The sequence below is a fragment of the Indicator indicator genome, chromosome 28, assembly GCF_027791375.1.
Source record: "Indicator indicator isolate 239-I01 chromosome 28, UM_Iind_1.1, whole genome shotgun sequence".
NCBI lineage: Eukaryota > Metazoa > Chordata > Aves > Piciformes > Indicatoridae > Indicator > Indicator indicator.
The window spans coordinates 3,798,324-3,820,119 of record NC_072037.1 but is presented as its reverse complement, the minus strand read 5'-3'; the positions used below and the strand labels follow the sequence as shown (position 1 = coordinate 3,820,119).

The window sequence follows — 21,796 nt, the reverse complement described above, 5'->3', positions numbered from 1 at the left end:
GGAGCCATGAGAGGAGGAGCTGGAACAAAGTCAGACATAGGTTGTGTGAAAGTTGTGAGAGTAGCAGCTGGCCTGTGACTTTTGGAAGTGTCTGTAGTCTTTATCTTCTGAATGCCCCTTACTTCAAGCAGATAATTTGTGTGACATGGCTTCCCCAGCCCCTCTTGGTTAGATGATGCTTGTAAACTGGTCCTGGGAAAATATGAAACTGGGTAAGTCATTATTTTCTGAGCCTTGAAAACTTCTTATAAATTTGTTTTGCTTTTTCTCCTTCCTAGTGTCTCCTCCAACTGAGTTGACTGTGACAAATGTAACAGATAAAACTGTAAATCTGGAATGGAAGCATGAGAACCTGGTCAATGAGTACCTCATCACCTATGTCCCTACCAGCAGTGGTGGCTTGGATATGCAATTCACCGTGCCAGGAAACCAAACAGCTGCCACTATTCATGAACTGGAGCCAGGTGTTGAATACTTTATCCGTGTCTTTGCAATCCTTAAGAACAAGAAGAGTATTCCAGTCAGTGCCAGAGTAGCAACATGTGAGTTTAACATTCCCTGTGTGCATGCTTTTGCCTATTTCACAGAACCACAGAATATATTTGGTTGGAAGAGACCTTCAAGATCATCCAATCCAACTTTTGACCCAGCACTGCAAGGGGAACACTAAACCATGTCCCTAAGCAACAGATCCACACACCATTTAAACACCTTCAGGGATGGCGATTCCACCACTGCCCTGGGTAGACCATTCAAATGTTTGAGAAGCCTTTCAGTGCAGAAATCTATTATTTTCTTTTCTTTTCTTTTTTCTTTTCTTTTCTTTTTTTTTTCTCTTTTCTTTTCTTTTCTTTTCTTTTCTTTTCTTTTCTTTTCTTTTCTTTTCTTTTCTTTTCTTTTCTTTTCTTTTCTTTTCTTTTCTTTTCTTTTCTTTTCTTTTCTTTTCTTTTCTTTTCTTTTCTTTTCTTTTCTTTTCTTTTCTCCTCTTCTCTTCTCTTCTCTTCTCTTCTCTTCTCTTCTCTTCTCTTCTCTTCTCTTCTCTTCTCTTCTCTTCTCTTCTCTTCTCTTCTCTTCTCTTCTCTTTTTTCTTTTCCTTTTTTATGGGGGTGGTTATTTTTGTTTTCTAATTTCAATTTGTCTTCTATTCTGGACAGAGACAACCTTCTGCACTATCATTTGCTGTTTGTTTATGACTGTTACAAGTACAGTTCATAGCTCTTCTGCTCTCTGCTGTTCCTCCCAAAGAATATCATGGGTCTTTGTAGATTAAGAGCATTGGCTTCTTCATAAGATGCGTTTTAAAGCTAATAAAGTGTATTTCCACAATAAAGTACATTTTAAAAGTGCACCTTCCTGAAAAACAAAGCACTGTAGCAGCATATAAAAGAACAATATGAAATTGCTTGGACTCAAACTGTTTTGACTACAATGGAGGTTATATTTGCTTTGCATCCTCAGTGTGCTTTGCCACTACTTACTTTCTGTCTGACCATTTGTTCATCTGTTGTTCATCCTCCTTTTTGTATTGTTCACATCACAGTCATAGCAAAATATCTCAGCCTCAAAAGATGCTCTTTCACATCTGTCAAAGAGACCTGGGGCAGGATTCATCTCACCCAGCTTCAAATGTCCACACTAGGCTTCTTTTAAGAGGGAAAAAAAAGAGACTTCTAGGGCCAAATTAATTTCACTCTAAGGTAGCATCTAAAACACATCAGAGCAATGCCTCTAGAAGGACAGAGTAACTGTGAAGAGGATTTAAACATCCCAGAAGCAGATACCTACACTGCAGATGTTTATGGTGGTGGAAAGATGTCTCACTCCAGTGCATTATTTATGGGAATGTGTTGCTCAAGTGATGATATCCTTTTATTTTCTATCACAGATCTGCCTGCTCCAGAAGGTCTGAAATTCAAATCTGTCAGAGAGACCTCTGTCCAGGTGGAGTGGGATCCTCTAAACTTTTCTTTTGATGGCTGGGAGCTGGTCTTCCGTAATATGGTAAGGCAGCAGTGATTCTTCTGTAGAAGCCACATAGAGAGTCATAGATTCATAGAATGGTTTGGGTTGAAAGGGACCCTAAAGATCATCCAGTTCCAACACCCTGCTATGGGCAGGGACACCTTCCACTAGACCAAGTTGCTTAAGGCCTCATCCAACCTGCCCTTGAACAACTCCAGGGATAAGTGAAAGCTCCTGGATTTCTTGTGTTTATACTAACTGATTGTTCCATGTGTTGCAGAAAACAGATGATAATGGAGATATAACCAGCAGCTTGAAAAGGCCAGAGACATCTTACATGCAGCCAGGTTTGGCACCAGGGCAACAATATAATGTATCCCTTCACATAGTGAAAAACAATACCAGAGGACCAGGACTATCCAAAGTGATAACCACAAGTAAGCACAACCTCTGTTTGGTGTGATGCCACCAAGAACACAACTGGGTTTGGTGTAGCACAGGGAGTTGTCAAATAATGGGAAAGCCAAGCTCTGTACTGTGAATTCACAGTGGCAAAAAAGGAAGTAGTGAAGCTGCTGCTGAAGAATATATGAGGAGATATTAATTCCTTTCCAGATTACCTGTTTGAAGTGGAAAGGCATTTTATATTTAGCTAGAAGGTAGGAAAAGTATACATTACCAGGAATTAAATGTCTATCATTCTGGTGATATTTGCATGAAGTTTCTCTTGTGCAGAGATTCTCCTCTTAGTGTTGCTGCTTTTCCTTCCTTTGGCAGCTTCTGATGTTAAGGAATCTTGATTAATTTCCTCCTGAGGAACTGACTCCATTTGTCACTTTCCTCTACACCTATGGAGATTAAAAGAAGTGAATGAAATAAGCTTCATTTGGTAGAAGCCACTCATTTTAATTTTGCTCAGAAGTGGCAATTAAAAGCACAAAAATGTGTATGACTTTTCTGGCAAGATTTCCTTAAAAACCACCTTTTTGTGTTTTGATAACAGAACTTGATGCTCCTAGCCAGATCGAGGCAAAAGATGTCACAGACACCACAGCTCTTATCACATGGTCCAAACCCTTGGCTAAAATTGAAGGCATAGAGCTCACTTATGGTCCCAAAGATATTCCAGGGGACAGGACAACCATTGACCTCTCTGAAGATGAAAACCAATATTCTATTGGAAACCTGAGGCCACACACAGAGTATGAAGTGACACTCATCTCTCGTCGAGGAGACATGGAAAGCGACCCCATGAAAGAAGTCTTTACCACAGGTAAAAGGTTTGGCTACCAATCCAAACTTCTGGGAAGGTAAAGCAACCACCATCAGTGATTGCTTTGAGAGGGAATCAGAAAGAGAAAGAATCAGAACAATTCTAGAGGTACATGAAAGTGGAGAATGTTTTGCTGTGCTTTATCTTCCTGGCTCAACAAAGTATTTAGACACCCCCCACCCCCCCTCCGTTCCCCTTTTCAAAATGTATTTTGAAAACGGGAATTATTTTATTAAGTGTCTTAACAACTTTTGCTCATCACACCCAAAACCCTCTGCTTCAGGAAATGAATTCCCTTGGATTATTTGTCTGTCTGCAGAGCTAAATACCTCCCACAGTTCCTATTCTACCTAAGACCTTATTTCTGCCTGTCTAAAGGCATAACACGTTAGCAGAGAACTGCTTTTCTTCCTTCTTCAGTTCTGCAGATGTTTTCTGTCATGCTTTTATAAATCCACTTTGCTCTATAGTGATCCTGGGAATGCTTTATAAGTGTGGGTCTTTTAGCATGTCATCAAGGTTTGAGGCATTAAGGGAGCTGAGTAAATGGAACATAGAGAATTGCCTCCCTTTTCATCCTAAAATGTTGTTGTTCATTCAGAGCAGGGTTTGAGTTTACTGTAGGTGTGAACAGTCAGAGCCCATTGAGGTTCTGCATGATACTCACTTTCTGTTTTGAGACTTAGAATTCCTTTCAGCCATGAATATTTACTGAACCTAAATTCTAGAGGTGATCAATCCTTTTTTTCTTAATGGCCTTTTTCCTTCTGAGAGCTGAGCTATTTCTAAAGGAAAAACAGTACTTTCATCCAATCAGATTTTTTCCACACGCCTGTTGTGCAATAAAACTAATTAGTAAAATTGAAAATGTTGTTTTTATCTCAGGAGATAAAAGTTTATGTTCTTCTGCTGATGTTTTCCCCAAAGCTAGTGAACTCTCTGCTTCGTGCTAAAAGAATCCTGCTTGCTGTAGTTGAGAAAATTGTGGGACTGTGTGAGTGGAAACTTAACTTTGGTTTTATGGATTGTTCCACCTTCTGAAACATACTGCTGCAAGAGATTGCTTTCATAAGAGAATGATTCCCATTGATTGATTCATTGATTGGTTTATTGGTTGATTGATTACAGACTTGGATGCTCCAAGAAACCTGAAGCGGGTGTCACAGACAGACAACAGCATCACTCTGGAGTGGAAGAACAGCCATGCAAATATTGATAACTATCGGATCAAGTTTGCTCCCATCTCTGGTGGAGACCATGCCGAGATCACGGTGCCAAAGGGCAGCCAAGCAACAACCAGAGCTACGCTCACAGGTAGGGGAATGGAGAGACTGTCAGCAATGTTGTACCACTGCCATCACCTTACAGCACAGCAGGGTAGTGAAGAGATTGGTCACTCTACAAGGGGTACAAACAGAGCTTACACATTTTAAGCACAAGTAATGAAATGAAAATCTGTGTGGTGTATCTTGACATACTTGCAGAGGGATAACTGCCAACAGAAGGTATGTAGCCCTTTCACTCTCTTGTGCATCCCTGAATCCTACTAGTCAGTTCCCTGAGTTCTAGGTAGCCACATGTCTGTGTGGAGATGGCTTCACATCCCTGAGTTCACAAGATTTTTGCACGTGCTAGGGATGGCATTTACTGATGCCCAGCTGCAACTTTTCTATGTACCTGCTGGTTGCCCACCAACCTCCAAGTCTAAGACTGGTAGTTTCTCCATGGTACATGCTTTTCTTGGCAGAGGTTCCTATACTAAAAGCTGTTGAAAGCAGGAGCTGTCTAATTATACATTTGCACAGTGTCCAAAATGCAATCTCAGTCAGCCATGATCTTTATCCTTTGACATGCACATGGAAAAAGATTTATCAACATCAGGTCACCTGGAGGGTCAAGTGAAACCTTGATTCTCTGTGTGCACAGGAACAAATGCATATTACCTCAATGCATTCAGGCTTCATTATTTAAACAGTGTGGCCATATTCCATGAACAAGAACTCATACTTCTACTCCTCATCTCTCAGGTTTGAGGCCTGGAACTGAATATGGCATTGGAGTGACAGCAGTGAGAGAGGACAGAGAAAGCGTTCCTGCTACCATTAATGCTGGCACTGGTGAGTAGCTTGATTGCCTTTTGTGCTCTGGAGGAAGCAGCAAGTCAGGTGGAGCCACTCTGTGGCTCACTCATTTCCAAGTAATGATGTAAGAAATATTTTAGAAAGTTCTTGGTTTCATTTTGCTACCAGTGGGACATTTCCACTCAAGGTAAAGAAAAAAACATTCCCCCAGATTTCTTGATCTCTGATTTTGGCTTCCTTCTCCTGTACAAGGAGCTCTTAATGCTCAGGGAATTTCATCTCCAGGTGAGTTCCTCATGGTAATGGTGCCATTAAACACTGATTACTCTGATTATCCTCTGACTGTGAGGATTTCTGGTAGGAATGGCAGTTATGGCCAAAAGGTTGATCTGACAAGGAGCACAGCCTCAGTGGTTGCGATAGTCCTGAGTGCCCTTTGAATCCAGAATTTTTCTCACCATATCCTCCTTGCCCCACATAAATTCTCTGAAGGCTTAAATTCTGCCTCTCCTCTCTGCAGTGCCTGCTGAAGTGGAGTGTAGTGGGGGAAATTTGTTCTGGTGTGGTTTGTCTGTAAAAGAGAAATTCTTCTCCATGATGGTGGTGAGCCATGGAACAGGTTGCCCAGAGAAATTGTGGAGGCTCCAAGCCTGCAAGTGTTCAAAACCAGGTTGGATGTGGCCTTGAACAGGCTGATTTAGTAGGATGTGTCCTGGCTCATGTCAGGGGGACTGAAAATAGATGATCTTTATGATCCCTTCCAACCCAAACAATTCCATGGCTCTGTGATCATCCTCTACCTGTATTGAAAAATATAACTTCTAAGGCTCCAAAAGATGAATGAGGCTCTGAGCTGTTGCCAGACACCCTGTAAAGACATTACTCTGTCTACAGACACCAGAAAAAATTGTCCCAGGGCAGTTCAGAGACACTTCAACTTTGCTTTTTTAACTTGTAGATCTTGATAACCCGAAGGACTTGGAAGTCAGCGACCCCACTGAGACCACGTTGTCCCTTCGCTGGAGAAGGCCGGTGGCCAAGTTTGACCGTTACCACCTCGCTTATATTAGCCCCAGTGGAAGGAAGAACGAAGTGGAGGTCCCTGTGGACAGCACCTCTTTTATCCTGCGAGGACTGGATGCAGGGACAGAATACACCATCAGTCTGGTGGCAGAGAAAGGCAGACACAAGAGCAAACCCACTACTGTCAAGGGTTCGACTGGTGAGTAACAGCTTTTGATGAGTGCCATGCACCAGGGCAGTGGGCAGTGAGTAGCCCAATCACAACTTCACCTAATTTTGCAAGCCATGGCCAGGGGTCTGCTTAAAACCATCAACTGCCTGCAGAGCAGACTTAGCTCTGTCTAGCATGATAGAATTTACCTGAGGCATAGCTGTGTTTTTCTCTACCTGCTGTGTTTAGCTCCATGTCCTCAATGATTTCTTGAGAAGGCTCACAAAGGTTCCAGCAATTTGTCCTGCAGGAAATGCAGACCCCATCCTTAGTTTGCAGTGAGGCTGCTTTCTTTCTGTGTTGTGTCTTATAACTTGTTTTGTTTTCTACAGCCAAAAACTAAGAGGAAAACCAACCACGATATACTTAACATTGCTTTTTGCTGCCTAATGAATTCTCTTCACAGCATGCCTCACCCATCATGCCACAGCAGGGTCAATGATGTTGCCCTTTTACAGTTCTCTCATCCAAAAGCAAGAAAGGCCAGGAGTCTGGTCACAGTCACTGTTTCCATTGGATACCATGAGTGTGACATTTTTCTGCAAAGGAGGGGCCTACTCCTGCCATCTCCACTCCAATTAACCAGTATCACTGGACTGCTTATTGACCAAGGTGTAATTCTTGTGGAACACTTTGACCCAAAGCTCATTAGGTAGGGTAGAGAACACAAATAAGTCCTGAATTTTTCCATGCCTTCAGGTTAGGTCCTGTGAGGCAAAGCCTTGAGTGCTGTAAGTTACAGAGACGGAGAAATCAGAGTCAGCTGAGCTACAATTGTTGTCCTGAGCAGATATAGAGGTGCTTATCCTTTTCTTCCCAAAGTCCATCTGGGAGGTAAACACATGTTTTGGTTTAGAGCCACTTCATAAATCCAAGGGAATGAGCCATTGTACTGGTTGGAAGGACTCTTCTGGCAGCATGTCTTAGGAATGTTACATCAGATTAACAACTCATCTGTATGGTGAGCATGTAACCCAGCTCTGAGGAAGCTGAGCAGTCAGACTGCGGCTTTGTTCTTTCTTGCTCTGGTTCTGGAACCCTGCCTGCATAGCACAATGTGGGTTCTGGAGAAGGAGAGATGGTAATACATCAGGCACAAGTGGCCTGTGGAGATAAGCGAGTGGATATTAGAGAAACCAAGTGCCAGCCTCAAAATCCTCTGCTCAAGAACCCAGATTGTGCAGCAACTATTGATGAATGGTGGATGTGATACTGTCTTGCCTCTGGAAGTGAATTCCACATAGGAGCATGGCTTGGAGAAATAACTTCTCCATTCTGCTGAATGTTATCAAGAAGATTTATGCTGTTTACCATAGACCCTTGCCTGTGTTGTGCGTCAGTCTCTCTTCCTTTCCTGGCTTCCACTGCTCTTAGATTGCACCACCCTCTGATGCAAACTCAAGGAGACATTAGGAAGAATGATTGTATGAGCCAATTCAGTGGGAAACTGCAGTGGTGATCACTGGGAAAGTAAATTTCCCAGTAAAGATTGTCCACTTCTGCAGCTGATTCCTCTGCTGAGAGTGCCTGGAACCTGACTCCAACTTGTGGATTTTTAGTGGTAGCTGCTGTAGCATTTCTGGCTGGTGATACACTGCAATGCTTTCTTTATGAAGTTCAGAGGTTCACATCACTGTGAGCCCAGTTTAATCAGCTAGTCAAGAGAGGGCAAAGCCATTGAGCCAAAAGGGGATGAAAAGAGTGGACGTACCTTGGTAGGCCATCATGCCTTACAGGGTGTTCAACTGATGAGAGACTCTGCAGTGAAACTGGCTGATAGCCCTTGTTGGCAAGTAATGTAAAATGGAAGAGCCAGAAGCAAGAAATAGTGCAGAATGCTTCTTTGCTCCGTCCCAAGGGACTGGGGAAATGGCCTGGCAGGACATTAACATTCTTTTTAGTAAAATTGCAAAGGAAGCATTACAATGGAATTCCTCAAAAGGCTAGCAACAGCAGATGGACCTATTTAGGCCATATTCAACTTGAAGATTTCACTCAGAGAATGGAACAGGGAAGTACTCCATTCTGATAAAAAGTGTATGCTTGTTGTCCATCCAGTTTCCCTTCTACACAGCTTTCAGCTCTTTGGCATCTAATGGTCATTCATCTTGCCCCCATGAATCATTCTGTCTGGCTGTCATCCACCCACCTTGGGCTCCTACAGCTCTCTTTTTCTTCTCTCCTTCTATTCCTCTAGCTGCTAAGTCCAGTGTTTGAACTCCATTGCTCCATTGTCCCCTTACAGCTGGCTGTTTCTCAAGCTTTCTGTTATCTCTTACAATATTCGGTCTGCTAAGCAGTGACCACTGATACCTTCTGTGGTATCAGAGTATTTTCCATGTATTCATCTCATTTGCATTTTTCAACCTTTGTACATCAAACCACATATTCCTCTTTTATATGTGAACTTCCTGGGGGGTATGTGTGTGTTTATGGGTGTGTGAAGAGGGTAGGCCACTCTTCCTCATCCACAAACTCATTTGTGGAGTCATCATTAAACCAAGGTAATATTCAAAATCAAGTCTGGAATAAAAATAAATCAGAAGTAATGTAACTACCTGTAATTAATTAAGTACCATGAAATAATCTGTGCCTGGCAACCTCCCATGTAGTTGTCAGAGCTGGCACAGTAAAATTAATTTACTTATGACAGAAAATCTCTGCATTAAAACACCACATAGGTGGTTGGTCCCTCAACTGTGTAACAGTTGAACTGCTGCTGTATTTGCTGTTCAGGTTAGAGCTGCCAAGTCCTTGTGGGGGTTGTACTACAACTGGCAGGAATCTGGGAGAAATGTCAGTAGGGATGGTCAAGTAAAAGGAGCAGCCACTTTTGACTAACACTGCAGAGGGTTTTCTGACACATCCTCAGTATATCAGGACCATAATGTTGACCTTTTTTATTTTTTTTTATTTTTCGGTTTTCCCCTTACATTTTGGATGTCTTGCCCTCAGTTTTCAATTCTGGGTGCATGGCAGATTCCCAGGGGGACCATCCACAGGGAGGAGCTGTACCTGTGGAATGTACTGCTGCCCTTTCCTCCCCACTGGTCTGTTCACTCTGTCTGTGCATGTCTTAGGCAGAAAGACTTCACAGTAAAACCCAGCTAGCACTGTGCATGTTCAGTAGACAGCCTTAAGGCTGAGCACTTGCTCAATGCCATAGCTTTTTGCCTGTTCCCAGCAGGAAAGAGCTGGTTGGCATCTAATGATGCACAAGCAGCACAGAGCTGCAGAAGGCTAATGATTCCATGCTGCATGTCTTCCTGCTTTTTTACAGGAGCTCAGTAACCCCTGTGCACTCAGATAGTAGTTCTGACAGTTAGTTTACTGGGAAAGTGAGGATTATGCTGGTGTGCTGACAGCATGGCTCCCTTCAGGCTGCAGCTCACGCAGGGCCTTAATTCAGCTCTTGTACTGAGGTAGCTGAAGGAAAGCCCCTTACCTAAGTCAAGAATATCAATAATATATGCAAATATAAATCACTGTTTGCCTAACAGGCTTCTCTCCTTCCTGGAGGTGAGCAGAAAACATTGATTTTCCACCTGCTTTTGTCCTGAGAGCATAATTTCATGGTAGCTTTTCTGCATTTATTTGAAAACATTTTAAATTGATTTATCTCCTCTGAAAATGTCTTTCTTCTTTTTATGATTTTCTGATGCATGTGTGAATTTGGAGACAGATACTGAATCCTGAGTATGCATTCGTGCTGATTTGATTGATGGTGGCAGGTGACTTGCTCTCTGTTAATTGAATGCAAGTGAAGCATGAAAGCCAGGAAGTCACTGAGGGGGGAAATGATGTGGTTCCAACTAATGAGGAGATAATTCTGCATGTCAGAAGCATCACCTGCCTGTTGCCTTGCAGCTGTGCTCAGAGACCCATTCTCTGTGATCTCCACAGTGCTCAGATTTTCAGAATCTGACTGTGCTACAGGATGTATTCTCAAACCACTCAGCATGCTGAGGGCCAAGATTTTTCCCCTTCCATTCCTTTTGGATCTCTTTAAAGATTGCTCAACTTCTTTCTGTCCTAGTTTTTAGGTAAGGACTTGTGTTCCCTCTCTGCCTTTTTTTTTTTTTTTTTAGCAAGTTCTGCATGTATCCAGATGGATAACTCCTCCAAGCCTGCTTTTGATGGGAAAGGATGAGGCTTAGCATGCTTCTGCTGTGGCTGATTTCTCAGTCTGGACTGGGATATGGTTGCAATATTTGTCATGCTCCACTTCTGGTTTGTATCTGAAGCAATAACTGACATGCTGCAGTAAAGACAAAAGGCATGTTGGAGAGACTTAGGGTTCAGATCCTCACTGATGTCAATTAGAGCAAAGATCTTTGAAGGCAATTCACATCAACTGAGGATGTGCCCATTTCTCTGCTGGAAGTGTTTCAGCTCATCTCTGTGTTTGATGGCTGTTGCTCTGGAGTTGCTGGTTAGTGTGGTTTTGTGAGAACCACCTTGTGCTTGGCACTGCTACCTTTGCTTGTGGCCTGGATTCAGTCTCCAAAACAGAAGTGCCCATATGTTTTCTCTGTTCTTAGAGCTCTTTGGTGCAAAGCTCACAAACTGGTTGGTAGCAGATGTTAGCTGTCTTGTGGCATATTTGTGGGTTTATTATTAGGAAATACTGACTTGTAATTTACTTTTGTTTAGCACATCTAGTCACAACAGCTGGAGAATTGGATGAGTGAAACATCATTTAATCCTGCCAGTCCTGCCCCTGCAGAGCTGAGTTACTTAACAAACCCCAGCACCAATTCCCATGCTCTGCTTTTGGTGCCTACTGACCTTCCCACCTCAGGAGTCACTGGTGCCCTTCATAACCTTACTATAACACACAGGACTTTCATAGTTTCACACTGGCTTGGGCAGCACAGGATAAGGTATTTGATCAGCTCTTTATCACTCTGAAAGACCTGTCCAGTTTAACCAGAACACAGGAAGTCTTTTTGCTGGGAAACCTTCAAGAAACAGAGATTCCCAGTCTCCCAGCTGCCACACAGTACCAGATTAACCTCCCTGGAAGCACTCAAGGTCAGCTCTCTTGGTCCCTGGAAGCCCTAGCTGCTACAGGTATTTTCTCTGGATGCATTAGCCATTTGTTCCTTTTCTGTTTTCAAATACAGAACTTCATTTCCATTCTCCTGCAGAAATGCAAGGCTTTGTGAGTGACGCGTTTTGTAGTTGTTGGGTTTTTTTCTTTCATTCTTCCTGCCTTTTGCACGAGACAAAACTCTAACTTCTGTGGAGTTAAAGCCTTGAGGGGTGCAGCATGGACAATGCCCCATGTAGCTTCTAAGGTGATGTAGCATCAACGGTCTCTTTTCAAACTGCATGCAGAGAGAGACAGTTGATGCATCTGCTATTATCAAGGAAATAGCAAGATGTTGCAAGTATTTATCTGGATTGTGGTTCAAACACAAAGAAAGATTGCAAGGAGGTTGCAGTTTGCAGCATTGGCATGGATGTGGTGATGTCAGAGGAAAAACACCAACCACATTCCTTTCTGAAAAGTTCCACCTCTTATCCCTGTGACATGAATTCCATGAGGAAACAGACCTGTAGCCACAGGGTTCAGGTCAGTAATGATCAATGTACCAGTGTGTAAGCTTATACCTGGAGATTAATGATTAGCCATCACACAAACCCAAATTCACAACATGATGAAATGTGTGCAAAGAAACACCCAGATTATTTCACACCCACTACAAGCCTAGAGCAGCCTCATCTCTCAATCTCTCTCTTTTTTTTTTTTAATTAAAAAAAGAAAAAAGCAAGAAACATCATCCCTTCATATCATTTGCCATGACAGTGTCATTGTTTCATCATGTTGGATGCTTTATGGATGAGGTTTTTGGAGGTCTCCAACAGTCCAAACTGGTGCATGATTTGCTATGAGGATCTCTTGGTCTCTAGAGAGCATGGTGGGGTTGTGAGTGCTTCCAGTTTAGACATGCATGAGGAGTGAATGGGAGGAAAAGAGACTTGCATCTTGGAGGTGAATGACACCAAGCCCTCCAGAGAAAGCTGAATTGCTTTAAGCTGTGATGACCACTGCATTACTTATTACAAGCAGTCTTCTCCTTAAAGGATTTTACCTTCCTGTAACTTTTGGTTTAGTGGCATTTTCCTTAGAAGGAAATGTATTTGTTTTTTTTTTCTTTCTGTTTGTTTATTTCTGACACAACCAATTCCTTTCCTGCCCTGCTTTCTCTTTTTCAGCTGAACAGTTCTATTTTGACAGGATCCACATTTTGCCTCGATGAGTCTCCTTTCTGTTCCTGATAAAGCAGAACAAACCAGCTCTGGATTCATGCATTTTGTTGTTGTTGTTGAAAACCATTGTATTATTTCATAAACAATCTCTTCCTTTCCAACAGGATGGGAAAAACTCACCAACATTTTTGTGTTTCTGAGTAGCAGTAGTGAATCTCACTGGAGATAACTGTCTGTGACCTAGGAGTGCTCAGCCTCTGAAAATACAAGCCCAGCTACCTATACAAGGCTGTGCAACAGTCATGCAAGGAACATTCTGTTTTTACAGGGGGGAAATGGATATAAGCAATGGTGCTGAGCTTCATTTTCATTTATTCCAGGGCTTCTTTATCTTCTGCCTTACAAAGCTTAAAGTTGAAGTTTACAACTGACAAGTCAGATGCATTGTCTGTTACGAATTTCTCAGTCGTGCAGGTTGGGATGATTCAGGCAGACTCTGTTCTTACTAGGATGCTTATATGTTGAGAAAGCAATTGAATCAGAAAAGTGATAGAAAGCCATCACAGTCCACAGGCCAATGACAGATCATCCAGCAAGATTTTCCATGTAGAAAAAAGCAGGTGTTGCTCTGTCATTTTCCCATATGTCTGTTCAATTTTAGGCATCAGAGGATTTTCTGTTCTTGCTGAGAAAATGACCTAAACTTTCACATTTAGCATCATCAGAGAGTTAGTTCTGATGGTTGCCAACTTCCTTCACCACCCCAATGATGGGTTATGAGAATGTTCATTTTTGTGAACAGATTGCAGTTTTAGTAACTCCCAAAATCCAAGCTTCTCTGCCCCCCAGGAAGGCTTTGTGGGCAGGGTGATAGAAAACAAATCCAAAAAAGACATGCAAGCATAGATTCATAGGATTATAGATTCATAGGATCATAGATTCATAGAATGGTTTGGGTTGGAAGGGACCTTAAGGATCATTTAGATCCAACCCCCCTGTTGTGGGCAGGGATACCTCCCACCAGCCCAGGTTGCTCAAGGCCTCATCCAACCTGGCCTTGAATACCTCCAGGGAGGAGGCATCCACAACCTCCCTGGGCAACATGTTCCAGTGTCTCACCACCCTCACTGGAAACAATTTCTTCCTAATCTCCAGTCTAAATCTCCCCTCCTCAAGATTAAACCCATGAAGGATTTTTTTCCATCCTTATTGTTTTGGATTAGGAATAGCTTGGAAGAATAAATAGCTTCCTTTGTATGGACATAATTAAAAGCACAAACATCTGAATAACAGCTACTCTAAACTCAGTGTCTTCCTACCTCTCCATCAGGCATTATTGCAGTGTTCACAGTCACTTCATGATGGAAACACCAAGTTGTTGGTAGTGCAGTGAGATGGTTGTAGCAACACTTGTCCCATAGGGAGTTGTAAGCAATGTTGGCAAAGCAGCTGCAGCTGTAGGATGCTCTTTCTGTAAGCAGCCTTTCAGCATCAATGTGGTTGTTCTTTATTATTACAGTTCTTTTCTTGCTGTTCTGTTTTGCCATCTCTCTGAAGAGACTTTACAAGTTACCTGGGGCAGCTGAGAAGGTGAAATGTGTGGGTGGGTGCCTCTCCATGTTACAGGGTACAAGTGAAATTCATTAACACTTGTTAATGTCATTAGATACCATTTCATCACCAGCAGGCTGCAATCTGAGTAACTGATTGACTCTCTGTCCTTATTCAGAGGAGGAACCCGAGCTTGGAAATTTATCAGTGTCACAGACTGGCTGGGATGGCTTCCAGCTCACCTGGACAGCAGCCAACGGGGCCTATGAGAACTTTATCATTCAGGTGCAGGACACTGAGCATCCAGAAGAAACCTGGAACATCACAGTGCCGGGCGGACTGCGCTCTGTGAATGTCACTGGCCTCAAGGCCAACACACCTTATAATGTCACACTTCATGGTGTGATTCAAGGCTACAGGACCATACCCCTTTCTGTTGAAACCATGACAGGTATCTTTTCAAGTCACTCCCCCAAGCCCATGGCTCCCTTTCCTGGCAGACAGGGGTGTGAGCCGCAGCTATTGCAACTGCTGGGCAAAGCTTGCTGACTTGGTTAGCTCTGAACTCGTTAAAGCTTGGCTGAACATCTCTGGCATGGAAATGTCTCATGGTCAGACTTTCCAATAACAGCCTCAATGCCCCTATGGAGCTCTTTGCTTTTAGAAATGCTTCTTTCCCCCCTCACCTCAGAATGGCTTCTTTTGTTCCCTTTACTCACTTTTTCTGCTGGCTGATGCTAACAGCAACCCCCAACTGGCTGTTGCACATGCTTGGGAAAGCTTAGTTTGCCCTATCAAATTACAGAAATCCATTCTTCAAAGCCCAGATAATCAAAGCCCAAGAGTATGTTTAGGTTTTACCCTTCAGAAGCTACTTCTGAAATGATGCACTAGCTTCTGTGTAAACTCAGACTTGGGTATGGTTTGTGTGTCTGACTCAAGGGCAAGGACAGACAACCTCTGGATGTTCTCATAGAGAAAAGAACACAAATGAATTCCCACCAAGAGTAGGATCATCTGTTAAGCCATACATGGTTGTTAAGGAGCCTGGTCTGAAAAAGTTCTAATGCAAAAAGACCAAATTCAGCAGAACATTGACCTGAAAGAAGGAAGGTCAGAAGGTGGCATGAAACTAACCAAGAGCCACAAAAGCAATTTCCCAGCTGTGCAGGATGGCAGATTTAACTCAGAGTTTATCACGAGCTTCAACTCTGAGAGAAAAAAATATACCTGTGTCTGTCCTGTGGGCTCACTGATTCTTTCAGGTCCTGTGACCACTGGTAATGAAGAGGGTATGAATCAGTTGGCAATAAAGAGGCACCAGTGGCTATTCCTCCAGATAATTTCTTGTGGACAACATTTGCTGTCTCTGGGCTTTCCTAGAGACCTTTGCAACCTGCTGTGGTTGTCAGACAGCCAGAGCTTGCTCGTGTTTGATTTCCCCAAGCACATGTTACCCAGCACAGAAGGGGATAAGAACTAGACAGAACTGAAAGGTGAAAGGCAGTAGAACCTGCTTGTTTCAATAATGCTTTAAGCAGCCTGGCTTGGGTAGAAATGTGTCTGGCACAAGGCAGTGAGTGGCCTTGGGCTGTGTCCCACTGCAGGCTAGAAGTCCTGTGCTTTGAGAGCCCTGAGTGTGAGCTGGTAGCAGGTTGCCCATTGAAACCAGACAAATGTGGCCAGACAAAAGGAGGCTGTACAGGGACAAACAAGAAAACAGCCATCCTGGGTGTCCTGCCTAAATATGCAACGCGCTCCCTTTTTATTAACTTAATGAAAACAGCAGAAGATGCCCTGCTGAGGCTTTCCCTTCCCTTTCTGGGTCATGCTCAGCACCCAGCTTTTCAAAATTTTCCCTTCTGGGGACTTGCAATTGTCAGAATTTTCTGAGCCTTCCTGTAACGCATCAGAGATGTCTACAGAGAGGAAGAAACCCCAAGGCAGCTATTTCTGCTTTGCATTTTGGCTCCAGCTCCAAAATTACACGCCAGCTTTCACAGGCTTAAGCTGAAAGGGAAAGCAGAAGAGCACACAAAACACAACCCCTTCCTTTGAGTAAAGCAATAGCTTCAGTTTTAGTTTCTCCTAAAACTGGACTCTGGCTTTTTCAAATGCTCCAGCAGCATTCAGAAAAGTTCTTTAGCATCTGCTTTCATGCTCAGACATCAAAGACACATGGCTGCCCCTGGAGGTACAGGGAAATAGCCACGGCTTTAAAGCTTCTTTTTTCTTCTAATTTTCTTTTCTTTCTCATTTAACATTTTGAGATGCTTTCACTTGATTTCTCCCCCGTTAGTACCTGTCTGCTTGTAGCAAGCTTTTACTCAAACCCTTTTCCCCAAGGGCAGCTTGGAGGGCTGCCAGCATGAGCAGAGAGAAGCACAGCCTCTCTGAGCAGGAGGAGGTGCAGGGCTGTCCCCTTCTGACCAGTGTTGTTTCCCTCCTCAGGGGCGCACCCAGAAGTTGGCGAGCTAACCATTTCCGACATTACTCCTGAAAGCTTCAACCTTTCCTGGACCACCACCAGTGAGGACTTCGATGTCTTTACTATTGAAATTATTGATTCTAACAGGTTGCTGGAGCCCATGGAGTTCAACATCTCAGGCAATTCGAGAACTGCTCATATCTCAGGGCTTTCTCCCAGCACTGATTTTATTGTCTACCTCTATGGGATCTCTCATGGTTTCCGCACACAGGCAATAAGTGCTGCAGCTACAACAGGTACATAAAACCTACCTCAACACTAACTCTCCTTTCTTCTAACTCTTTTTTACAGGTTGTGCCCCCTTCCCTGCCCACAGCTACCCCATTACCAAATCCTCTACCTCATTGCTTCTCAGGAAGACCTGCCGGAGACATTTTGAGCTGTGAATGTTAACCCAGCATCCCATCCAGCAGAGTCAGTCATCACAGTCTGATGTGATTGCATTCACACACTAAGTTTGCTCTTGTTCAAACACTAAGGTTGGGGGGAACCTCTGACAAAGATGAGCAGCAAACCAAATTACCCAAGAACCAAGTGGGAGATGAGGCAGTGTGTTAGCCTTGCAACATGTGTCTGCATCTGGCACAGAGCACAGAGCACATGCTATTTCTCTCAGATAAACTCATTCCTGGATGCAGTTTTAGCTCTTGATTCTCCGAAGAGATTTCAGTCAAGCAGACTCCTTGCAAGGCAGATTCATTGCTTGAATTCAGCTTCAGAATTCAGTTTGCATTGGGTGAGAGACTGAAAGAGGCCATTTGACTCGCTGTTGGTGAATGAAATAGGTAGGCATTTAGTTGTTGGTACATTGCACATCTCATGGGTTTACAGCTGGCAGTTTTAACAGGAAAAACAGGCAAGTCAGACATTGGATGGGCTCTAGCCACAGTGTGGAAGTGGAAGGACTGGATTAGACTGCAGAAGCAGAAGATGCATCCTCATACTAGACAGATAATTGTGATCACATTAGGGTCACATTGTGATCATTTGATGTCTCTACTGAATTTTGCTTCTGACATGATCTTAGGAAAAGCTGTCAAAGCGATTTGTCATAGCAGTAGATTAATGTGGTCAGTGACATTAAGCAGAATATCAGATTTCAGTGATCAGATAACAGAGAGTTGCAGTTTCTAGCATCAGCAGATTGTGAATACCCTGATTGAATCATGGATAGCATGAGCAGGGTGACTGCAGGGGTGGTGGTGTGAAACCCTTTGGTAGACACCAGGCTAGATGATCTTCATGAGCAGTGGCTCATGTGAATTCAAACTTCTGGATTGTTTTATTTTATTGCTTTGGGGTTTAATAACTGCAATGCATTTCCATTTGTGTTTCTTCCTGTAGTAGAAGAACCTCTCCTTAGCAAACTCATTGTATCAAATGCTACCTCAGACAGCATGTCACTCACCTGGGAAGCACAGGACAATGCCTTTGACCATTTTATTCTAGAAGTCAGAAACTCTGACTTCCCTTTGGACTCCTTGGTACACACAGTGCCAGGAGCCTCCCGGCGCTATGTAGTCACCAACCTCAAAGCTGCCACTAATTACACTGTTCAACTCCATGGTGTAATTGATGAGCAAGGTGGTCAGACCTTGACAGCACTGGCAACCACAGGTATTTCACTGTTTCACCTTGCAGGCATGCTTGTTTTCTTCCTTTTGCTGTCCACCGAACTGCTCGAAACCGTGGCTCCAACTTATCATCCTTCCTTTGGTAAATTATAGGGAGATCAGTATGATTGGAGGCTGAAATGTGCTGGGCTTGAGAGCACTTGGAAGAAAAGAGAGATCTGAGAAGGGAAAAGGCTGAAAAAGTGCCCCCAGCATTAAGGGAGCCAGTAGAAAACCATGATTGGTTTCCTTATATATACACTTGTCTGCAAGTTCTGTGTATATATAACTGACTTGCTCCACACAGGATCTTTGCTCTTCATCTAGTATAAAGTTCTTGTTCATCCCATCCTCATTTGCTTGGTTGTGGGTGGGAAGCCTTCATGTCTTTATCAGCTTTGAGAGACACCTGCATGCCACTTTGGTTCTTTGTTCTTCAAACCATATGTCTTCCAGGACATTTGCATCTCTTGGAGGAGTTTCATGCAGCATGCTTAAGTGACCAACCAAATCTGCATGGAGTGCTCTGACTACCTTTTGCTGGTCCTGATGTTCTTCTCTGCCTAGGATTTTTTGTGTTCCCAGCACAGAGCAGGGCTCAAAAAGTGAGTTCACCCTTTCTTGATGGTCAGCCCGTCACTCTATCTCTTGCATTGCTACCTTTGAGTCTCTTAAGACCTGTCTTGGTTCCTTGGATGTCAGAGCTTTTCCTGTGGTGGTGATTCCAGGATGGTGGGGGATCACTAAGACTTGCCTGAAGGGAGAATTTCAACTGACTTTGCATGGAGTGTTCCTTGGAGTCTGGGTGTCATTACGTGAACGTGCCTGACTGGATGCAACTGGCATGTCAAAGGAATGTGCCCATTTCAGGATGAGACTGGAAAGGACTGGTTTGTCCTCTCTGACCTGCATGCTGATGGCTCCATGCTCAGTTTCCCTGGGTTCTCCACCCAAGCCTGATTGCTTTGTGGGTATTTTCTCATCTCCTCCTCTGTCTTTGGAAGTACCATGCTTACATGGGGACATCTTCACTGTCATCCATGAAGGCATTGATGGTCACTGGTCAACAGCATGACTACAGCATGTGTCCTTAACTGGGGCCACTTGGACTCACCTGCTCCTAGACGATTCCAGAGAAGAAGGTGGACTTCATTTAAAAGTCTTGCAATGAGGGATGGAAGTGAAAGTTGGAACATCTTCCAGCAGTTCATCTTTTAGTTAGGAAAAAGACTTCATTCTTTCACTGTTCTCTTTGTCAGTGAGATACATCTCTCCTGCTTCTGTCCCAGCATGAATCACTTCCATGGTTATTTTCCTGTATCTCACTGGCTGCATTTCCCAAGGTGTTCTTGATTCATACTCAACTGGCAAGAGAATAAACAGAAAATCAGCCCCGAGAACAGACACAGGGTTCTCTGGCCACCTGGTTGCTGGGTCACATTTGAATGAGTCTTTAATGATTTCATGCTAAATGGAATAGCTTTAAAACAGGATAAGTAAGGAGCCCTCCTCTTCCTACAGCTGGAAGGCCAAGATTCTCCCCTGGCCAGGAAGAGATGTGATTTTGATTTTCCTGTGACAGAAAAGTCTTTGCTCTTAAGGAAGTGCTCTGACCACTGAGCATTCAGAAAGGCTTTTTTCATTGTCTATTTGATTTTCTCTGATTGTGCCTAATCAGAGAATGAGGAACACCTTATCTGTGGAGTCCAGGGAGGTTTTGGCTTGAGATTAGTGCTGAGATAATCACTGTTAGGGTTGAATCCCCCTCATAAACTTCAGAGTCCAAAAAGGAAAGTATCTACAACTCCAAGCAACAGAAACACTAAACAGATGCTGAACGGTTTTTTTTTAGGGATGTCTGTTTTGAACTCACATAATTCCTTTCTGAATCCTACTTTACCTGCTTTGGAATTGCTGTGGGTTTGTATTCCCATCAAATTCCCAGCATGGAGTTCCTGCAGTTCCTGTGGTTTTAGCTCAGGACTGTAGGTATGGAAGCTCTCAGTGCTTGTGTAAACCAGGGCACACTTCATTAGGAAAACTGAGTTTATGTGAGAAAATTGAATGAAAAGCAAAGTTCAAAGTCAGCACTAATTTCAGTGGCTTCTTTCCAAAACCTTACAAAATAGCTCTTGCAATGCTCCCTTTTGTTTTCTTCAACCACTACAAACCAAGGCTAAAACCTTCAGCCTCGTCTTTGAGCCTCTATAAACCTCCACTGCTGCCTCCCCCACCCCACAGAGTAACGCTCTCTCTTCCCCTGTGTTCCTTTGTCCTTCAGAGGCTGAGCCACAGCTGGGCACGCTCACCCTCACAAATGTTACTCCTGACAGCTTCAACCTCTCCTGGACCACAAGAGATGGGCCTTTTGCCAACTTTGTTATACACATTAGAGATTCCTATGCAGCACACGAGCCCCAGGAGCTTACGGTGTCGGGAGGTGCTCGCAGCGCTCACATCTCAGGCCTGCTAGATTACACTGCCTATGACATTAACATTAAGGGGACCACCAGTGCAGGTGTTCACACAGAGCCCCTCACTGCTTTTGTCATGACAGGTACCTGCCTAAAGGTTTGGAATCTCGTTATTGGCTTATAAGACTATATATTCCAGTATGGATGGAAAAAGGAAAGGAAAAAAAAAACAAAAAAATAGTCTCTACAGCACTGAATATCTTGTCCAGCAGCAATGGTTTTGTTTAGTGCAAGGGTGGGACAGAGCAGTTATGCTGACCTTAATAATTTCTAGAAGGAGCAGTGATTAAAGTGAGTTAAGAGCCCTCTGGAGCCTTTCCCCCAGCTCTAATAGTCTCTCTTAACTCCTGAAGTTTGAGAGGGAAGTTTGCGTCTTGCTCAAGCAGTTGTGTCTGAAGGATTCAGAGAGGACTGGACTTTAGAACATCCCCTGTCCTGTGATGTCCTCCCAACACATCCTCTGTGCCTGAATACTTTGACCAGGATTTTACTGGGATCTGTTGTACATCTCATGCCTCTTAGATATCAAATAAATGGCACAGGGTTCACCTTCTATGCATTCTGTGGCCAGTATGTGCAATTAGGGGTTGTCACATAGACATATGAATGCTCTAAACAGGATTAGTGAAGAAACTTAGGCTTTTCCCTTTCCCACTTCTCTTCATTAACATGCAGAGGGACACCAGCTGCAGCAGCAGCACTCCCTACAGCATCTGAGCAATATCCATGATAATTTTCCTTAAGACAAATGTTTGCATTTTGCACCAACTCTAATTTCCCCCCCGGTGACATTCAGTCACATAGGAAGAAGGGAACAACTCTGCTTCTAAACCTTCTGCTCTTTGCTCCACCAGAGCACAAATGCTTCCTTTTGAAAATAAATCATGGATGTTGGGGTTTGAGA

At 43.4% G+C, this 21,796-nt stretch overlaps 1 protein-coding gene across 1 annotated transcript in view; it reads left to right on the top strand.

Annotated features, from left to right (window-relative positions):
• The window catches only part of TNC (tenascin C), a 50,406-nt gene that overhangs the window by 4,962 nt on the left and 23,648 nt on the right, over positions 1-21,796 (top strand). Inside the window, exons 4-14 of the mRNA XM_054393305.1 lie at positions 279-542; positions 1,886-2,001; positions 2,243-2,399; positions 2,966-3,235; positions 4,364-4,549; positions 5,263-5,352; positions 6,275-6,538; positions 14,496-14,768; positions 16,769-17,041; positions 18,150-18,422; positions 20,700-20,975. Of these exons, the coding sequence (XP_054249280.1) occupies positions 279-542; positions 1,886-2,001; positions 2,243-2,399; positions 2,966-3,235; positions 4,364-4,549; positions 5,263-5,352; positions 6,275-6,538; positions 14,496-14,768; positions 16,769-17,041; positions 18,150-18,422; positions 20,700-20,975 (2,442 nt within the window). The remainder of the gene's footprint in view (positions 1-278; positions 543-1,885; positions 2,002-2,242; positions 2,400-2,965; positions 3,236-4,363; positions 4,550-5,262; positions 5,353-6,274; positions 6,539-14,495; positions 14,769-16,768; positions 17,042-18,149; positions 18,423-20,699; positions 20,976-21,796) is intronic.